The sequence below is a fragment of the Castor canadensis genome, chromosome X, assembly GCF_047511655.1.
Source record: "Castor canadensis chromosome X, mCasCan1.hap1v2, whole genome shotgun sequence".
Classification (NCBI taxonomy): domain Eukaryota; kingdom Metazoa; phylum Chordata; class Mammalia; order Rodentia; family Castoridae; genus Castor; species Castor canadensis.
The window spans coordinates 118,039,749-118,061,320 of NC_133405.1; the positions used below are offsets into that span (position 1 = coordinate 118,039,749).

The window sequence follows — 21,572 nt, forward strand, 5'->3', positions numbered from 1 at the left end:
CTAGGGGTGAGTGGAGTGGCTGGGCATGGCCTTGAAACATGCATTGGCCATTGCACTAATGCGAGCCCTGGCTGCAATTCTTGCACTGGTTCTTTCTTCCTCATCTATCAATGCCTCCTCATACAAGGATGGGAAGGCCATAGGAACAGTTTCATGGATCTTGGCCAAAAACTCGAGGACTTTCATTTTGGTGGTTTCAGCATGGGCTCTTGGGCCCCACAGGAATTGGTAACGTGGAGGATCACTGTTGGCCACTTGCTGGTACTCCAAATATTTTTCTTTCACTAGGTCTTTGGTGATGAGCTTCCTAGGCTCCCCAAAAATGAAATGTTCTCTCCCCTCATAGAAGCCCATCATATTTAGCACTTCCCAGACTTGTTCCTCAGTGGCACAGTTGCCCTTTGTGAAGATCACACCCAGGATAGTCATCAGCAGGCCAGTCTTGGGCACTCTTCTGTCATCACTCAGCCTTGCATCAGAGCTTGTTTGCAGTTTGTTGATTAGGACATAGATGTGCCTGTTAGGATCAACTTCTTTCATATCAAGGCCAAATACCAACTCTAGGTGCTCTGAAACTCTTCTCAAGACCTCAGGGATGTGGTTCTTGTGAATTTGGATTACTTTTTTCAGCATTTCTACTTTTGTAATAGGCTCTTTCATTTGATACTTGTGTAGCAGGTAATGTACCAATATCACTACCTTCTCATTTAGAGGGCCTTTGGGGAAGTTCTCATTGGCTTCTGGGTCTTGTGTGAATCTTTCCTTCTCCTTCACTTGGATGTTTGAACCTTCATTAGGTCTTGTGTATGCAATAGATGTAGCCTTAGTGGTTGTGGATGGAGTTCTCCTAGAACCTTGGAGATTGCTAACTGTCTCAGCAAGTGAACCATAGGGAATACCCTTGAAACTAGCAGAGGAGGAGGGCTTTTCATCTTCCTCTGATACAGTAGCCTGGGCACCCAGCAGATCTTCAGTCTCTTCACGGGCCTGATGGTGTTTTTCCCGAGCACGGTGTTTACTCTTCTGACCACGAGGCATGATGATTCAATTCAGATTCATCAGACAGAAGAGAAGGTGATCTGGTGACAAGGAGGAGACAAGATTATATAGTTTGTTCCCATTCACTCAAGAAATCCCAATTTGGCTTTTTGGATGTGCACTCTATTCAAGAAACATCTAAAAGCCCCTAGTCTCTGCTTCCACTCTAAGTAGCCTGTAAAGTAACTAAGGAGTATTTTAGGTTGTTAACCTACAAGAACTGTCAGAGGTTTACTAGAGTGAGGCAGCAAGGCATGGAAGAGCCAAGCTTTTTGGAGGCCTATGTATGTTCTTGGTCAAGCAGATGTGTCTGTTCACATTCAGTGTCATCATTTTGATTTCTGACAAATCCTAGAATCCCTTTACTCCACTGTTTGGTGCTCACCTCTCATTTCAATGCCTTTATCCTATTCTTAACTTTGAAAAGAAACTGAAGGAGATCCACATCTGCCTAAGGACACATAGAATGGCAACAATGAAAGAGCTCTGAGGGTCCCTTTATGGCCTGGGGTAATTAAGGTTTTCATTCTTCGCTCAGAGAGTCCTCATCTTGACTTCTGGTAGGGCCTTGTCCTCCACCTTCTGCTGACCTGAAACCTGCTACCTCAAAGAAAGGTGATCTCATCTTTGAGATTCTAAAGTAAGAATTTAGAGAGACCTCACCCTCGCAAATCTATCTCATAATTCCTTGAGATTGACATCATGTATAGGGATCTGTCTTCCTCTTTTGATCTGGAACGAATATTTTCCTTAGAACTCATGATCTGTAGCTGGGTGTGGTGGTACATTTTTGTAATACCAGCACTCAAGATGATAAGGCAGTAGGATCTTGACTTTGAGGTCAGCCTGGGCTACATAGTGAGTTCAAGGCCAGCCTGGGCTATATAGGCTTTGTCCAACTATATAAACAAGGCAAAACAAGCAAACAAACAAAAACTTCAGAATCTTTTCCTTCAGTACTCCTGTTAGGGCCTGAAGCCCTTCCTCTGCTGGTCTAAAGCTGACACTATTTTCCAATGCTCTCACATATCTGAGTTCCCACCAGAAGAAAAGAGTGTGCTTTATCATGTGATCCCTGTCTAGGGCTTACCAACAATCTATGGAGTCCCCTGTCTTTGGGGGTGCAAGTCCCCTTGAACTTAACTCAAAGTCCTTACATAATCTCCTGGAATAGGCTGGAAATAGCTTCTTTGAGGATCAAAAGCCTATGTCACATCCAGCCACTCCCATCTGGGACCTCCCTGGAGTAATAGTAGGGGTAGGACTCTATGAGTCCCTCACTTTTGGCATGGATGGTTCGCTCAGATTTGAGTGTCCTCACCTTTACTTCTGTTATGGCCTGAGAGTCTTCCATCTGCTGACCTGTGGTCTTAACCCTAGTCAGCACCTCCTTGAATCTCCAAAGAGGTACTTCAGTGGGTGACAAATCAGGTATTCTTTCCCTGGGGTCTGCTATCACTGATGGTAGGGACAGTACTCTGTGGGGCCCCCTCTCGCTTGGGTAGTGAGTATCCTGACACCTCACAAAGGGTCTTTACCTTACCTACTGTCAGGGCCTAGGATTCCTCCCTTTACTCACTTAACACTGTCCCCTCACATTAATTCTTTCATTTTCCTGAGATGCCAGGGCTGGAACTCAGGCTTTGTTCTATCTGGCCACTACCATCATGGACCTCTCAAGCCTGACAGTAGGAATCTGGGTTCTGTAGGTCCCTTCTTATCTGGTGTGGATTGTTCCCTCAAATATTCCACTGGGCCTGAACCTTCATTGCTGGAAGCCGTGGACCCTGCCCTCTGCTAATTGGATGTCAAAGCCTGGTTCAATGTTGCTACATAAGGTAATCCCTGTTTAGGGCCCCCCAGGGCTTACATAAGGGGAGGGGTTCTGTTGGCCCTACTTTATCCCTCAATCCTCATTCAGGGTCTTCACCTTAATACTACATCAGGCTTGAAACTCTTCGTTGGAGCACTGTCCTCTGCTGATCTGACAGTAACCAAGTCAGACCAATGCCTTCACTTTTCCTAGAAGTCACAGACAGAGATCAGGGAAGTTAATTTATACTACCTCCAAATAAGGCCTCTCAGAGATCAGAGTAGTGGTATGATTCATAACAGTGTCCTCTGTTTTGTGGAGATAAGGGATTCTTACAGAATTCATGCAGGTGTCTTTCATTGACTCCTATAAAGTCTGGGATTCCTTCCTTTCTTGATTTAAGTCAGACATCTTTAAAACCAAGGCTATTTATCCCAACTCCTCAACCATTTTACTCTACAGTCCCCCATTCACAGCCTCCAGAGGATGAAGAGAGGAGGTACCTGACCTGCTAACAACCAGGCATGGGCTTAAAAGTGTAATCAGCACAGTATGTACCTAACTGTGCTGAACAATCTATTCTGAGTTGGGTGAGTCTCTCAGAATTTCCCTAGGGTCTTCACTTTTATTTCTTTTTGAAGTCTGGAAACCCTCCTTTTATGACACTTGGTTCAATGACCTTTTATCATATCACCTTTTATTATTTATATCACCTTTAAAAGGTGATATAAACTTTACTACAGATAGTGTGATAACTTTGGGAATGGCTAGGACAGAATACCTCTTTTAAAAAAAACTCAATTCACAAGGTACAGTGGCTCCCACCTGCAATTCAACCTACTGGGGAGGCAAAGATCAGTAAAATTGTAATTCGAGGCTAGCCAGGACAAAAGGTTAGTGAAAATCCATCTTAAGCAATAAACAATGCTAGGCATGATAGCATGTACCTGCCATCCCAGCTACATGGGAAGCATAACTAGGAGAATCGTGGTACAGGTGGGCCTGGACATAAAACATGACCCTATCTCAAAAATAACCAAAGAGAAAAGGGCTAGAGGCATGGCTCAAGTAGGAGGGCATATGCCTAGCAAGCACAAGGCCCTGAGTTCAAACTCTAGTACTGCCAAAAACTATTCAATCAAGTCAGGGTTATAATTTGACTTGATTCTATCTATAATAAAAATAGAAATTTGGATTCCACATATACCTATCACCCTATCAGTTTAATGAAAAACTACTACATCTGTATTGATTCTTCATTCAGTTGGAAATTTTTTTATTGCAGACAAGTCTCCTCCTTCAGTATCTGGTGGGAACAAAGGCCACCACACATAGTCACAGAAAATACATAAAGATTTTCTATAAAGAACTTGGGAACAAGCAGAAGCAATCTGAAATGGGTATAACATCAGGACCTGTTTTCAAGACATATCCATACTTAGTCCTTTACTTACAATAGAATTAGCCTCAGAGAATTCCCCCCCCCAATTCCTTCTCCTTGCAGCTGCACACTCCCTTCTACTAGGCATTACTATTTCTTGCCCTTTTTTAAATCTCTTTAATCAGTATCCAATCCACTGAACAGCCTTGAACTCAGTGGTGGGAGGTCCAGACACACAGAGGAAGAAATACCCATTCTTACTAGGCATCAAAACACTCTCAGGACTGATATGCTGTCAATGATGCACTGGACAATCAAGGAACTAGAGAGATATAGTTCTCCCAGAATCCATTAATATCATCAATGGTTGACATAGAGAAGCTTTTGATACTCTGCCTGACAAGTGGATAGGGGAGATTCTAAGGGAGGGAGGCTGAGGCATGTTTTTCATTCAATTGATCTCCCCACTCAGGTCACCTCCCAACATCATCCTTGTAACAGTAATTGAAATTCCCAAACTTACTCATGAATATTGTTTCCACATCTTCTCTCCTGATCCCTTTTTACTCTATGCTGAACTCTGGATGTAGTCCCCTGACTGCCATCTACCCTGGGCTCTCTGGATTTGGTTTGGCTTGTGATCTCTATCATGTATTCTAGAAGTTGTTCTACTTCCTAGTGCTCCTGAAGTCCTTCATTAACTGCAGTTTTCCTGTGTAGGTCCATCTCCTGGTATCTGATCATTATGAACAAATCTTTTTCAAAGTAAAAAGTGTTTGTTGACATATAAGAATGCTAACTCATGAACCTCACAGCTGTTCAAGACAACATTGCTGTAATTTCATTTTCTGTAGGTTAGGGATTATGTTCATTTTTGGCTCAATTTACTTAGAAAACAAGGAAATTACAAGTTAAATAAGACAGACTATATTTTCAATCAAGTTTAGCCAAAGTTTAAAAGGTTGATAAAATTAAATGCTTGTGAGGGTTTAATTTATTCACATATATTGATAAGTGAAAATATAAGTTGGCACATCATTATTGGGATAGACTAATGTTAGAAATATTCATAAAACATACAATCACCACTGTCTTTCCACTTTAATTCAATTCACACTTTTATACATCTTTCCTATAATAAAACATTCATGTTTGCTTAAGAACTGATGTTCTATAATGTTGTTATCAGTGCTATTATTTTTTTTCTTTAAAAAAATTTTTTTTATTTTGTTTTTTAGTGCTATTAAACATAGTAACAAATGGGAAACAATTGGTGTGTTCCTCAGGAAGAGATTTCTTTAGTTCATTATATAGCACATACACACTTAAGAATTTAGGGAATAGTTAAACAAAACAACTCAATCTATATGTGTTGTTACAGAGAGATACTGAATTCATTTTAGCCAGTGGCTAAGGTAAGAGGCAGAACAAGATGTACAACAGTTATTAATGTATGCTAAAACTTACACTGTATTTTTTTATACTTATATGGAAAAAAGTCTCAAGTTTTAAAATAGTATGTGCAAGATTTTTCAGTGTGGTTACCTTTGAGGATAAATTTAATTTTGGAGAAAGTAGAATTTTTATTTGTCTCTACTTTTAGAATCTTTTAACTGCAAGAGTATCTGCCCTTTTTCTTTGCAACTAAAATATTTAAGAATAACAATTGAAATAGTAGTTGATTATTATGAAGATATTGTATGTACTTGAGATGGAATGGGAAAGCTTGAAATACAAATGGCTTAACATATCAAAAGTTTATTTATTATGCAAACAAAATTTGATGTGGATGGCAGGGGATCTCTTGCTGGTAGGTGATCCAGATATCCAGGCTTCTTTCAACATGTGGCTCCATATCTCAAGATGGGTTTTCCATGTTTGCTGGTGAATGGAACAGAAGGCATGGAGTAGTCATACTGGCTCTTATGTGCCTTGATGTGAAGGTTAAGTCATGATTCTGATCACATTTCTGTGTTAAGGAAAGTTACGTGTCCTTTCCTAACTGCAAGTGGACTGGCAACATAGTCTCCATATGGACAATAGCAGTATCTTCAATTAACTGTTATATTATAGGCACTCAACAAAAAAATACTATTATAATTTGTTATGACAGTAGTTGTCATTGTTCTTGAAGGAGTTCCTGAAAATAACAAACATCCTTGCTATACAACATCATTTTCTAGTGTTTACACATGACAAGTGTTTTCAAATCCAGGATTGTAGTGTTCTCTTTTCTTTTTCTTTTTTTTTCCAAAATGATCCTGTAAATCCCAGCATGGAGAATTTATCCCTCTATATTCAGTAGCACCTTTCTGCACTAACCTTTTCAATGACCTCTATAATCTCAAAAGACTGAAAAATTTCTTTTCTTGTGGTGCTTGGTCAAAATCATAACTTGCAACTCTCTGCTACCAACCACCTTATGAACATACCTGAGTACTTATACAGGTGCCCTTAGGCACAATGAAAATGCTAGAACTTCCCCTGGTGGAGATACAGACAAAAGTCAGGAGAATAATGGTAAATTATTTTTTCTTTTCTTATCAGAGCTGGCATGTCTGGTAGGGAGACAGTTTCTACCTCTGTGGTAGACTGAATATTTGCTCCACAGAGATCCTCTTATCCTTATCCCTGAAACCCATGAATGTTATGTTACATGGCCAAAAGCACTTTTCAAATATAATTAAAATTATGGTACTAACCTTATTAATAGGTAGGTTATACTGGATTGTCTGCACAGGCCCAGTCTAGTTTCAAGAGACACAAGCAGAGCAATTTCTCCACCTGAACACAGAAGACAAATGTAGCAGAAGGGGGAAGTTGGAGAGGTTCCAAGCAAGAGTTAGGTTAGATGCACCATTTCTGTCTCAAAATGTAGACATTCATATGCAATATGGAAGAGAGGCCTCAAGGAACTATGGCAGTTCCTACTTACAGCCAACAAGGAAACTCACTCCTCTCTCATAAAACCACCAAGAACTAGATTCCTTGTATAACTGGATTCTAAGAACAACCTGAATGATCTTGGAATCAGATTCTTCCCAACACCTCCCAATAAGAATCAAAGATGTGAAAGCTTGATTCAGGTTTGCGTAACTAAGCAAAAAACCTAGCTAAACAAACTCATACTTCTTACCTACAGAAGTGTACGATGATAAATATGTGCTTTAAAAGTCCCTTCATGTATGGCAATTTTGTTACATCAGTGTGTAAAATTATTATATCCTCTTGAAAGGATACCAGGGTTTTTAAAGATTTGGCTACTAATCTCATGGTTGCTATATAGTGATTTTTTAGGTTCTTCCTAATCTACCACTTAGAAAAGAGGATTCAAATTTTTGCCATTTAGTTAAGCTCACTCATCAATGTATTTAGGCCAATTTCAAATGTCACTAAATTACATTCACCTCTTCTAACTTCATCTGTTTTCTAAAACCTAACTTCTCTTTCAAGAACCTGTAGATTCTGTGCCAAATGTGACTACTCACAAGCTGATTTGCAAAACCTCTGATGAAAGCACTCAGAGCATATGAGCAGACACATAAACATCACTGCCAAAGCAAAGGACTATTTGGACAGGGCTGTTATTGTCAGAGGAGTTCCACAGTGGGTGATGTGGCAGGGGACATTTGCAGGAAGTTGAGATTCACTAGAACAGGGAAGGGAAGAATATTCTGAGCTTCCTTTCCCACAAGATACATGTTTAACCTTCATGGAAGGAAGCAGGGAAGGACTAGAGAGCAGGTTATGATGCATATTTGGGTATGAGAGGCCACTGGAGCAGATTCAGGGGAAGAGCATTGTAATGCAGAAAAGTTCTGGGCCTAGTCCCAAGTGCCAGCATCCAGGTAAAGTCAACTCTCAAAGAACTCTGGACCTAGAAGCAGATGGCTCAACAAATGAGATCCATAAGCAATCCTCCAATGATGTTTAATTCTCATCTTTCCTTTATTTATTATGCCTTGAATTAATGCATTGCCCCCCTTTCCTTTTTTTCATTGTTTAGATTAATCATGTAGTAGTGAGAAGAGAAATCATTTGACCCATGCAGGAAGAAATAGAACAATGTGAGCTCTAAACAAATTTAGATCAGGGTTCTAATTCTGATGCTTTGGAGCCATGTAAAGTGTGGGAAATTGCAAAGTTCTATAAGGCTCAAACTCTTTGTGAAGAAAGCTTGATAATCTCTGACTTGTTAGGACTCATGAAATATTATTGTATTTCAGGAGTATAAAATGTGACGTATAAAAGCCCTTGATACGATGCCAGGAATTTATTGCATCTTTTTTTGTTCAAGTGCAAAAATACACACTTTTTATGTTTTCTTTAAATCAAAGCTGACTCTAATCTCTCATCCTGCTAGGGCAGCAGGAAATTCCAGCTCTTAGATTTGCACCAGAAGCCTAGGGAATTTATGAGGATTCTGGGAACACAGGAAGGGCCACTGGTTTCTCTTCCATCACTGCTGCTGCAGGCATCTCTACCTTGTTAAAGGCCTCAGATGGGCAAGGAGGCCCAAGTTGTGAGGCAACTCAGAGTTATTCCTGCCTGTGGCATATGAATCTTTGCTTAAACTGGGAAATCCATGACAAGGTACTGGCTTCCCCATTGCACCACTTGGCCATCATTCTGAGGCCTATTCATAGCTCCTGGCACTGTCCCGCAGCACTTCTATCTGAGCCAGACAGCTTCTACTTAGCAGGGGTAGGGGCCAATGTGCAGAGCGAGGCCTGAGCCACCCTTGGATGGATAAGGTGTGAGAATTTGACTCTCCAGCATCTGCTATACTCTTAGCAAAGTATAGCCATGTCAACATATGACTTAAAATTATTAAAAAGGCCTTGGCATGTATTGCATCTTTAATAATCAGCAGTTATTACTATTACTTTGACCTCTGATCCTACCAAAATTTACCTTTTTTTGTTGTTGTTAATCAAGAGATGTCAGAGAGTATGCAGCACTCTGACACAGCATGCAAATCAGCCAAAATATGGTGTAGCAAGTAAAACAATACGTTACTTATTGTGGGTGTGGGGGACTCTTTTTCAGTTGGATTCAACTTAAAGTTCCTAAAATTTCTACAAAGGACTAACTTCTCCCATCTTTTACAACCATCCTCTCACCTAAACCACCCTTTTTCCCCATTATTATAGTCCTATTCAAAATCTATCCTTCACTTAAGTTTGATAAATTACACACAAGACTACCTTCAAAATTCCCTTTTACTGTAGTGGGTCCTATCTTTCCCAGGCCAAAGTAATTATTGCCAGTAGAGTGGTTTCCAGGCACACTGGTAACACCCTTATTTCTCAGAAACTGCCTATATACCATTTATGTAAAACATATATCTTGTGCACTTGAGAAAAAAAAAAAACACTGGGAAAGGATCCAGTATCACTTTCATTAGGAAGAAGGAAGTTTCTCTGGTTTATCCATGAACCCAGAGTAACTGCTAAGATCAGTTTCCATCATAGGCATTAATTTTTAAATTCGGGACACATTTTTCTCCAGGGTCAACACCTCCTTCACCACTCCCATATACTCACCAGATCCAGCTTGTCTTAAACCTGACTCACACTGAATGAAGGACTGGCAGTTTCCTAAGATCTGAAACCCACTTGCCTCAGGGTATTTGTACCTGATTTTTCTCTTCTAGATTCTCCCTACTTCTTTTGGTTTTCCCTTTATTTTGTAGTATATATCTTACTGTCTTCTTTAAATGACAGCAGTTTTTATATTCTAAAATTCAGTGGGAAAGAGTAGGTCTTGTTTATCATGGTATTTCCAATATTAACATAGGCCTTCCAAAAACACAAATGTCCAGGTAACATTTCAGAAAAAAATGAGACAGTGTGCAAGAGAACAAGTTTATTATAAAATTTCTGCTCAGTTCCTGAATAAGCTACATATGTCTGAGAATATTTTTAAAAATTTTACACAACAGACTAAAAGTGATACAAGAATTTATCATCTTGGAGATTTTTTTAAATTTATTGATCCTAACTATTTTTGCTACTAGGTCTTTCACAATTTCAAGGAAATTCCTAATCTAGTATTAGGCTACGTTGTTTGAAATCATTAAGTAACATAGAAAGTTTCCCAATTTGCTCCAAATAGTAACACTGTAACTTACACCTCATAAACATCAATAAACGTATAACTTATATCACCCATAAACTTGGATTCTGAAGCTACATAGATCTTCTATTAAAAGGGACAACAGTCAAACAAATATCCAAGTTACTACATAGAATAGGAACATGAGTTATACACTGTTCTGTGACCAGCCTCATCTCACTGTCCACCAAAGAGAACATTAGTCTTCACTTGGGACAAGAGCTGCTAGGCATGACCTTGGAACATGAACTAGCCATGGTGGCACTAGGAGCCCTGGCTGCAGCTCTGGCTTGGGCTCTTTCTTTCTCATCTTTTAATGTCTCCTCATACAAGAATGAAAAGGTAGTAGGATTGGTACTGTGGCTCTTGGCCAAAAACTCAAGAACTTTCATCTTGGTGGTTTCAGTATGGGCTCTCGGGCCCCACAGGAATTCATAGCATGTAGGTATGATTATCAGGTACCTGCTGATAATCCAAGTATCTTTCTCTCACTAAATCTTTGGTGATGAGCTTCTTAGGATCCCCCAAAATGAAGTGCTTCCTCCCATCATACACCCCCATCATATTAAGAACTTCCCAGACTTACTCCTCAGTGGCACAACTGCCCTTTATGAAGATCACACCTAAGCTAGTCATCAGCAGACCAGTCTTAGGTGTACCTCTGTTATCATTTGCTCTTACATCATGGTCCAGTTCTAGCTTGTTGACAAGAACATAGATATTCTTATTGAGATCCAATTCTTTCATTTCAGGCCCAAAGACCAGCTCTAGGTGCTCAGAAGCTTTCTTCAGGATATCAGACAAGTGATTTTTTGCATGTTTGGATTACTTTTTTCAGCATATCTGTCTCTGTAGTGGGCTCTTTCATTTGGTACTTGTACAGCAGATAGTCCACCAACATAGCTATCTTCTGCTCTAGAAGCTCTTTGAAATATTGCTGAGTGGTAGCCTTTGAAGCATTTGGATTTTCCTCAACTTGGTTTTGTCATCTTCATTAGAGCTTGTATATTAAACAGCTGCAGCAGCAGCACTCTTGGGCTCTTCTTGATTGCCAATTGCTCCATAAGCAGTTGACCTATGGACAACATCTCTAAAATCAGGATTTGAAGAGGGGGACCCTTCTACTTTTGCTACAGTAGCTTGAGCACCATCCACACTCTCAGGTTCTTCTCAGGCCTGGCAGCATTTCTCATGGACCTGTAGCTTACTCTTCTGACTCTGAGAAATGATGACACTGGTCAGAACAGCAGGCAAGGGTATAGGAGGGAAAACAGGTTATTTAATGACCTGGGAGAAAGAGAGTAAGATGGTGTGACTCACTTGGTTTTACAGAAGGCTGCTTCTGTAGGTTTCCTTGTGGGTATTGCTCAAGGAATTCATTAGGCTTCTTTTAGAGCATCCATTCCTCTGAGGTTCCCAAGGAACAACTAGTATATCTTAAGCTGTAAGTCTCCAGTCCTACTGGTATCTTACTGGAGATAATAGAGTTCAGACACTATGGAGCCTCCTCTGTTCTGGGATAGGGTATGCTTTTCTTAATTCACATTCAAGGTCATCATCTTGCCTTGCGGCAGGATGCATGATCTCTCTGCTTGGGTGCACTGATACTAACTCCCTCATTCCCAAGCCCTCACCTCCCTGGCTGCCTGGGAGAGAAAATGATAGGGAGGATATGAGTGGATTAAATTTGCTTGAGAATAACCCAGGATGGTAGCAATGGAATACCTGTGAAGTATTCCATTAATAAGGTGTAGTAACACTTATTAATCTTTAGTATCCTCGTCTTTGCTTCTTTTAGGGCCTAGTTCCTCTCCCTCTATTGACCTGAACCTTGGCCCCTCAAAACAAGACCTCCACACCTCTGAGGCTACTGAAGAAGAAACTAGGAAGGCCTACACTAACATAATTTCCCCAGGAACCCACATCAGGAATGATAGCACATGCTGGGCTCTGTGAAACTCCATCTGCTTTCAATATTCAATTTCTTCATCATGACTTCTCACAGTGGCTATTGGAGCCCTTCCCCTCTGGAGACTTGTGGTCTATGCCAATCAGACCAAGGCTCTCATTCACCTGATATTCTAAAGTATGCAGTTTATCTGTGTGGTGGGGGGTTATGCTCAGAATGCCATATTTGCCCATAGTGTCCCAAGACTATTTACAGAAACAGAGCCTGCCCCCTCCATCCTGCCTTTTTTTTAGTGGTGCTGGAGTTTGAACCCAGGGCTTTGTGCTTGCTAGGCAGGTGCTCTATCACTTGATTCATTCTCCAGCTCTTTTTTGCTCTGGTTAGTTTGGAGAGTGTCTCACTTTTGTCCAGGCCAGCCTGGACTGTGATCCTGCTATTTTATGCTTCCTGCCAGTAGCTGGGATAACAGGGTCATGCCACCTTGCCCAGCATCTGGTTGAGATTGGTTTTTGTTAATTTTTTGCCAGGGCTGACTTCATACTGTGATCCTCCCAATCTCAGCTTTCCAAGTAGCTAGAATTACAGACGTGAGACACCAGCACTCAATTTAGTTGCGCTGTTAAAAAAATTATTAGTAGAAATTAATTAAACAAAGAGTGGCAACATGGCAGATTGTTGACAAGCATCACTCCCCCAAGTCTCCAGGAATCTGAAAGAAAACAAGTTCATGGCTGCAAGGATAGGTGTACAAGATAGTACACTAAAAAAGAGGATGCCAGTATAAAGATAGAATGTAGCTAGTACCAACTTCTAACTAAGCCTCTAATAGCACAAATCTGCCACACACACATGGGTGCAAACCTGGACCTGCCTCATCCCACACCCACCCTCAGATTATTTTCCTATGCAGACTTGAATTGCTTTCTGCAAGAGCCACTCATGAAGGCCACCGTGCATGCAAAACAATGACACAGAAAGCTAAGAGCAGATTGGCAAATCATACCCAAGCCACTAGGCACTAGTCAACTACCAGTCTGCATCCCTGCTGAGACCACATAGACCAGTTCACAAACCAAGAGGGTGAGCTAGCTAGTTTCAGTCCTGAAGGCTACCACACAAGCCAGCTCAGTGTGCAGGAGCAAATTCATCTAACCTCCAAGACATCTTTTAGTTAAGCTGACTGAATTTGAACCCCAAGAAAACTTTTGGCTAAGTAGACTGATTGAAGGTTCCCAGAGAAGCCTAACTGGGGCAGGCTAAAGCTACTCAGTCCAGCATCTCTATTCAAAGTTGGATAGGGAAGCAAGCAGCATGACACACAGGCCAGCTCAATGTGCAAGAGAAAAGTCATTTGACTCCCAAGAAATATTTTGTCTAAGTGGGCTGAATCTGACATCCCATGAAAACTTTGCCTAAGTGGACTGATTGCAGGCTTCCAGACCAGCTTGGGGGGGTGTGGCGGTAAAAACACTCAGTCTGTTGTGTCTATCCAAAAGAAGGGCAGGAAGCAAGCAAGCTAGCCACCAGAGCTCAGATTCTGGGTCTCAATCCCAAAACAAGGAGGGCATGAAGATGAGCTGGCTAGAGCCCTTAACTGACCAACCAACTCAGTAATGGATGCATATATACAAGTGACAGGAGCTATTTGCTCCTCTCTATTGAAGTGAAACATTAAACTGAGGCCTACATGGAAAAGGGGATCTGGGGGAAACAAGTAGTGGACAAGCCAGATCAGCTACTGAATTCTCTGAACAGGGAAATGTGCAGACTCCAAGAGTGGCAAAGTGCTTTCTAACCCACTAGCTATGCTCAGAGAACCCACAACTGACTCATATTGGCTACCTCACACATGTGGAGCTGTCCAACTCACTCCAGCTGCTGCCCTAATCCAGAGTCCTCCTCCCCCCAGGTTACATCTGGGCATTCCATGGCTCTGAGGGGACATGTGAACAAATACAGCAAGAGAACAGATAAAATCTTGAAGACCAGAGATTATAGGAGAGCATTCAGGGTCTGGATAGAGCACAGAAAACATCCACTCTTCTCCACAAGGAAGAAATATTGACTTAAAAAATTATTTTAACTTTAAATTTGTTTATCTCTCTTGGATTGCCATTGTATCCATACTTTTTCATTTCATTTGTTTTTTTTAAAATTTTTTACTTCTGTTTTTCTTCACTTTTCCTACCTCTTATTTACAAACCGCAACGATGTAGTATATTCTGTCTCCTTCTTATAGTACTCTCAACTTTTCTATCCTTTTGCAATCCCTGACAATAGCACTCTTCTCCACAATTGAACTATATCTTTACACACCAAAGCTTTATTTAAATGCAGCCCTCACACTTCACTGCCCTTCTCCCCTTTCTCTTCACATTCCTTCTTCCTCAACTCCCCCCTTTATTTTTACTACATATGTTTTAACTCCTGTGTAAGCAAGTTTTATTTTTCTAACCCCCTACTGTATCATACAAGAATTCTGATTTCCTTCATACATAACATTATTAGTTATACAAGTAATACCTCCAATAATATTCTTCTTCAAGTAAATATCTGGTTTGGTATTAAATTGTTGAATTTGTTATTGCCAAATTACACCACCAGGCCAGTAGTTAGAAATGGCAAAACAAGCTAGCCACTAGCCAATCCTGCCAGAACAAAGAAAATGATTTAATTGAACAACTAGACTAAAACTTTCAACCAACTAAATGACTACAGATGAACAAATATCAAAATAGAGGCATAAGAAATATGAAAAGGCAGAGTAATTTGACTCCTCAAAAGGTCAATAATAACACAAAGGATCTAATTTATGAGCTCAGAAGAATGGTGAGAGATGATAAGAATGATTAATGAAAGAAGGCATACAAAAACGAGTCCATGAAATCCAAGAAAATGGATGAACAGTTAAATGAATTCAATGAGAATCGAAAGAAACATCTGAATGAATTAAAAGAAGATACAAACAAAAAGGTGAATGAACTCAAGAAGGATACAAATAAACAACTAAATGAAATAAGGAATACAATGCTAGACATGAAATGGGAATTCACTAAAAATACAGAAAAACTCAGAAAAAATACCAAGTTGAAATGTTGAAAATAAAGAGCTCCTTAAGTCAAATAAAAAATTCAGTTGAAAGCCTCTCCAGTAGATTGAATCAAATGTAACACAGAATTTCAGGGGCTTGAAGATAACGTAGATACAATAGAAAAACTAGGTTTTATATATATATATATATAAAATACTTATATATGAATATTTATATTTGAATACATATATATGAATAAAGAAGTACAAATAGAATATGAAAGAACTCTGCAACTCCATGAGAAGACCAAACCTGTAAGTCATGGGCATTGAAGAAGGGGAAGAGGACCAAGCTAAAGGCATAGGAACAATATTCAATAAATTAATAGCAGAAAATTTCCCATCTAGGTACATGAAGCCTCTAGGACTCCAAACTGACATGACCAAAATAGAACCCTTCATGGCATATTGTAGTTAAAACATTAAGTACAGAGAAAAGGAAGAGAACATTGAAAACTGTAAGGGAGAAATGTCAAGTCACCTATAATGGCCAGACCATCAAATTAATAGCAGATTATGCAACAGAAACAATAAAAGCAAGGAGGGCATGAAATAAGGTATTTCAAGCACTGAAAAAAATATTTCAAATCCAGATTACTCTACCTAGCTACCTAGTTTAAAATAGATTAAAAATCTTAAAGTAAGATCAGAAACTTACTACAGGAAAGAATAGGAAAACCTCTGGAACATATAGGCATAGGCAATAATTTTCTGAATAGAACTCCAATAGCTCAGCAATTAAGAGAAAGGATCAACAAATAGGGCTACATGAAATTTAAAAAGCAACAGTCTGAAAAGACAGCCTACAAAATGGGAGAAAACCTTTATTTGCTATACATATAACAAGGGATTAGTAACCAGAATTTATAGGGAGCTCAAAAAATAACGATCAACAACACAATGAAGAAATGGGCAAATGCATTGAGTAGACTATTTTCAAAGTAAGAAGTACAAATGGCCTATAAATACATGAAGAAATGCTCCATATCCTTGGCCATAAAATTTATATAAATCAAGACTACATTAAGATTTCACCTCACTCCAGTTGGAATGGCTATCATTAAAAACACAACAAATGCTGGCAAGGATGCATGGGAAAAGTAATCCTCATACACTATTGATAGGAATATAGATTAGTGTGATGGAAAGCAGTATGGAAGTTCCTCAAGAAATGAAAAATAGACTTCCCATGCAATCCAATAATATCTCTCCTGGGCACATATCAGAAGGAATGTAAGTCAGGAAACAACAGAGAAACTTGCACACCCATGTTTACTGCAGTACTGTTCACAATAGCCAAACTATGGAAACAGCCCAGATGCTCTACAACTGATGAATGAATTAAGAGTATATGTATATTTTTATTAGAATATATTCATTGTACAGGAGAGATTCATTGTGACAATTCCAAATACACTTACATTGTATATTGGTTAGATCACCCCCACTGTCTAGCCCCCTTGACTCATTCTGCTGTAAGAATACTTTACTTTGGTCCTTTCAGCCCTTTCCTTTACTCTTACTTACCCCTTGAGCTCTCACCCCCATTTTTCAACAGCTTTCAGTACATATCCTTATATTCTCTACCTTCACAGACGTTATGTTTTAGGATATTGTTGATGCTCTATCATTCTCTTTTCCTTTCCTTCCTTCCTTAATTTCCATAGAGTAGGTACACAACTATAAACATGTTTCATATATGAGTTTGCATATGATCATGTTTGTTTTTGTATATATGTTTATCTTTGGATCTATCTTCCACATATGAGAGAAAACATGCAGTCTTTGTCTTTCTGAACCTGGCTTACTTCACTTAACATGATGCTCTCCAATTGCACCCATTTACCTTCAAAACACATGGTATCACTCTTTATAATGGAAAATTATTAAACCATAAATAAAAAAGTAAATTATGTTATTTGCATCATAATAGGTGGAATTTAAGTATATAGTGATAAGTGAAATCAGTCAAAGAGACAAGTATTACATATTCTCTCTCACATGTGGAAAAAATTAAACAAAAAACAGACTAGGGACTGGGAAGGGTATAGGGGCAATGGAGGAAGGTAGAAAAAGGATGGATGGGGATGGATATGGTCAATGCACAATGCATAGAACTATCACAGTGAATCTATTAATTTGTACAATTAATGTGCACGAAAATTACGGTAATAAAAAGTCAAATGAAGTAGGAAAAATGAAATATAGAGACTACAAATTGGAAAAGAAATCAAATTTCCACTGTGTGCACTTGGCATGATCTTATATGTAGAAAATCCCAAAGATGTGAAAAAGTAAATTAATTATACAAAGAGTTTTCGTTGTGATATTTATAACCTGCATATAACATACTTTGATCAAATTCACCCTATGTATATTACTATTTCTTAACTACCCTCATTTCTCCCCTCCTGTTTAACAGTATTTGGTGGGTTTCATTCATACATATATAAATGTGTATATAATATACTTTTATAATACTCATGCCCCCATTCTCTCCTTTACTACTCCTCCTATCCACTGGTTGTCACCCCCCTGAAATTCCCCTTTACAATTCAATCCTTCCTTTAACTTCTAGAACAGCCAGAGTTATTTTCCTCTAATGACCTGTGCCCTGTTAAACCATGGCTCTCATATCTGTGTTATCCCTAAGGATAAAGTGAGAAATGTCTTATCCTGACAACACTGCTGATGAGCTATTAGGGCTCATAGCAGTGATGGTATTCTATAGCATCCCCACCTTGTCCTGGGGGAGAAACTCCCTTCAGTGTTTGCTCATGGTTCTAAACTTAACTTCAGATCGATCACTCAGAAGATGGCTCCTACGCCTAATAGCAGTGTCAGTGACTTCCCAGGGCTGGGGGCAAAATCAGGATGTCTCTATAAGGCCTTCATTATTATGGAGAGGCAGTTTTCCACAGAGGTCCCTTAGAGATAATTTAGTGATTTGCAGCAGACCCTGGTACTCACTGGCGTGAGGAAGGCACCCTGGTATAGTGCCTTCGCATCCTGTAGTAACTAGAGGCAGAAGTTGGACATATGGTTTCCAACTACCTATCTTGAAGTATCCCAGCATTGGCCACAAGGCTCATGATTTGTTTGTATGACTCTTATTGGGGGAGAGGGAGATACATGGAACTAACACAGAGCCCTCCAGGGGTTCCAGGAAGATTCTGGGACACCTCCCTTTGCTAGATGAATGTCAAAATTCTGGTAGAATTCTCATTTCACACCATTAAGTCCCTCAGAAGTGGAATTCCAAAGGCACTACATAAAGCTATCCCTAACTGGAGCCTTCTTAAGTGAATGGCAAAAATGTGGAGGGGGAGGACGAGCAAGCTCTCTGTGGAGGTAGGGAGTCCTTCAAACTGTAGTCAATGTCCTTACCTCCCAGCAGGATCTGGATTCCTACTTCTGCTAACCAAATGCCACCTACCTTAGAACAAAGCCTCGGCTTCCACAAAATCCAGAGGTGGAAGTGGAAGTCAGTGAGTCACGCATCCAATTGCTCTTGGCTAGTGATTTCAGGGGTGGCAACAGGATGGCGCAGTACAGGGTGAGATTTTGTAGCGCCCCGCTCAGGTCTGGAGCACCTTGTAAAGTAAATCTTTTCTTGCGAGGTAGCGCCCCATTTTGTCTCCTGGCTGCTTGATTGAAGGTTCTGTGGAGAAAAAACACCTTCCCTGTAAACTCCGGACAGTTAGTGGCTTTTCATTCCAACTGTCAGGTGAGGTGTAGAGGATGCAGCACTAGGTAGGTGGCAAAGGCCAAGTTCTAAGCTGTTAAAGAAAATTTAGTTGGACTTTTGGGAACTTTCTGCTCTAAACAATCTATTTTCTGTAGAGAAGATGCAGATTCGCATAAATTTGTGAGACCCAGATCTTTTGGCTTTTTCTAACATCGCATTGTACTGTGTAGTAAAATTCATTTTGCGTATTCTAATATTATCTCTTTGGTCAACAAAAAAATAGCCGTGAGCTTATGTAAATGTCTCTGCCTTGATTTTCTATACTGATCTATACACCATCTTTGGGAAGTCATTTGTGTATTTGATTTGAATAATCTTTGACATGATCCTTGGGTTTTCTAAAATGATATTTTCACCAAATAATTTATATTCCTAAGCTGTTTATGTGGTAAAATTGTAAACCTTTTTTGCCTTAATGTTACAGTATTTTTATATTTCTTGGGCACGGACAGTATTCACTTTGATACCTTAGGTGCCTATTACATATTTACTTAGGATTCTTGCCTTTATGCGTATGATCTCGTGCAAGTATTCTTTTCTAGGTGTCCTTGGGCAGTTTTCTTACAAGAGAGCTAGTCTGGGAAAATGAGTTGTGTGCTTTGGATGCATTTACATAAGGTGGAGATTACTTTTTTGCTGATTATTTGATAGAATTGGCCCCCAGCTTCCTGGAACTGAATTAGTTGAGGATGTCTGGAAGTTTGATTACAGTTGATCTTTATATTGCTCAATGAAAGTTTTAAATTTGTTTGACTCAATTAGGTCTTTCCTTCTCTCTCTCTCTCTCTCTCTCTTTACTTTTCTGTGATATGAGGGATTAAACGCAGTGTTGTAGTCATCACCCTTACCCCTTGATTATTTTCCTTTCCCTTCTCTTCGGAGATAGGGTCTCATTAACTTTAACAGGTCTGGTCTTGAATACATGATACTCATACATTCATATTTGCTATCATTTTTACTGGAATAATGTGAAAAATCCTATATTTCATCTTTAAACATCTCAATATCTATTTCTAAAAGATAAAGGACAAGCAAGTTACACTTTTCTTACCTTAAAAATTAACTCCTTAATATAATAAAATACCCAGTTGTTTTTCACATTTACCTGACTGACATACATATTTTTTCTTTTTTGTCCCCTTTATTCATATATTTATATGTGCATACATTGTTTGGGTCATTTCTGCCTCTTGCCCCTAACCCTTCCTCACTCCCCTCCACCTCCCTCGCTTCCAGGCAGAACCTGTTCTGCCCTTTCCTTCAATTTTGTTAAAGAGAAGACATAAGCAATAATAAGAAAGACAAAACATTTTTGCTAGTTGAGATAAGGATAGCTATACAGAGAGATTCCTAGCATTGCTTCCATGCACAAGTGTATTACAACACGAATTGATTCATGTCTACCTGACTCTTCACTATTTCCTGGTCACCTTCCAAAATTGACTTCTGTCATTTTAAGGTTACTGTATTAGCTCCTCTGCAGTGGGGAATCAAACACTTTCAAGTTTTGGGTTTCCTACCTATCCCAATTCCTCCCATATGTGTTCTCTCCTTAACGTGTGACGGAAGTCCAACAACATTGCTGCATTTGCCCTAGATCTAAAGACTGCATGTGAGGGAGAACATACAATTTCTGGTCTTCTGAGCTTGGCTAACCTCGCTCAGGATGATGTTCTCCAGTTCCATCCATTTACTTGAGAATGACAAGATTTCATTCTTCTTCATAGCTGAGTAAAACTCCATTGTGTATAAATGCCACATTTTCTTAATCCACTCAATGTCATGTTTTCCTTGCACCTGGTTCCAAATAAAATCCAACTACTGTCATCACTTTTTATGTCCATTAATTATAGGTACTTCCCACAAAAAACATACAATACATTATCCTTTTTTTCCTTTTCTTTAAAAATCATACCTTATGTTCTATCCAGTTTTGCATGCTCTGAATTTTATTAATTGCAAAACTGATGTTTTTCTCTCTTGCATTTCTTTAAACTGGCATAAATTTTATAAGATTAAGGTTTAATTCTTCCCCTTCCCTTTGGCTTGGAAAGATCACTGCATAGCTGTGAAAAAAGCAACTTCAGTTCTGAGGAAAACCTGATGTCTATCTCCGTTGGAATAATTCTGGCAAACTTTGAAAATTAGCACATTTATCCATTAGTTAATTAAGGGTAGCATAAAGTTAATTTTATCATTTCTCTGAGTATATTTGATCTAAGATATCTTTTATGATACTTAAATTCCTCTTTTTATACAATATTCTCTTTCTATATATATGTTTCTGTTGTTTTTTGATAGTGGATGATATCTATAAAATTACCTGCTATATAAATATTTTCAAAAATAGGCTTTAATTAGTTGGTGTCACTGCTTTCTAATTAATGATTTCTGCATTTTCCTTCATTACTTCCTAAGTTATATTTGTTTGGGTATAATATTTATAGGAGATTTCATGCTTTTAAAGGTTTTTGCT

The 21,572-nt window shown here is 39.2% G+C and overlaps 1 protein-coding gene and 1 pseudogene across 1 annotated transcript; both read right to left on the reverse strand.

Moving 5' to 3' along the window:
• Window positions 1-1,038, reverse strand: LOC109675807 (melanoma-associated antigen B10-like). Its single transcript, XM_020152419.1, has one exon. The coding sequence runs from the start codon at window positions 1,036-1,038 to the stop codon at window positions 1-3; it is 1,038 nt and encodes a 345-aa protein (XP_020008008.1).
• A 9,517-nt stretch (window positions 1,039-10,555) lies between these two features.
• LOC109675808 (melanoma-associated antigen B18-like) lies at window positions 10,556-19,276 on the reverse strand (annotated as a pseudogene).
• Window positions 19,277-21,572: the final 2,296 nt, after the last annotated feature.

Bases quoted from the DNA above. Each gene is read 5' to 3' on its own strand.
- LOC109675807 (XM_020152419.1), bottom strand. From the start codon at position 1,038: ATGCCTCGTGGTCAGAAGAGTAAACACCGTGCTCGGGAAAAACACCAT.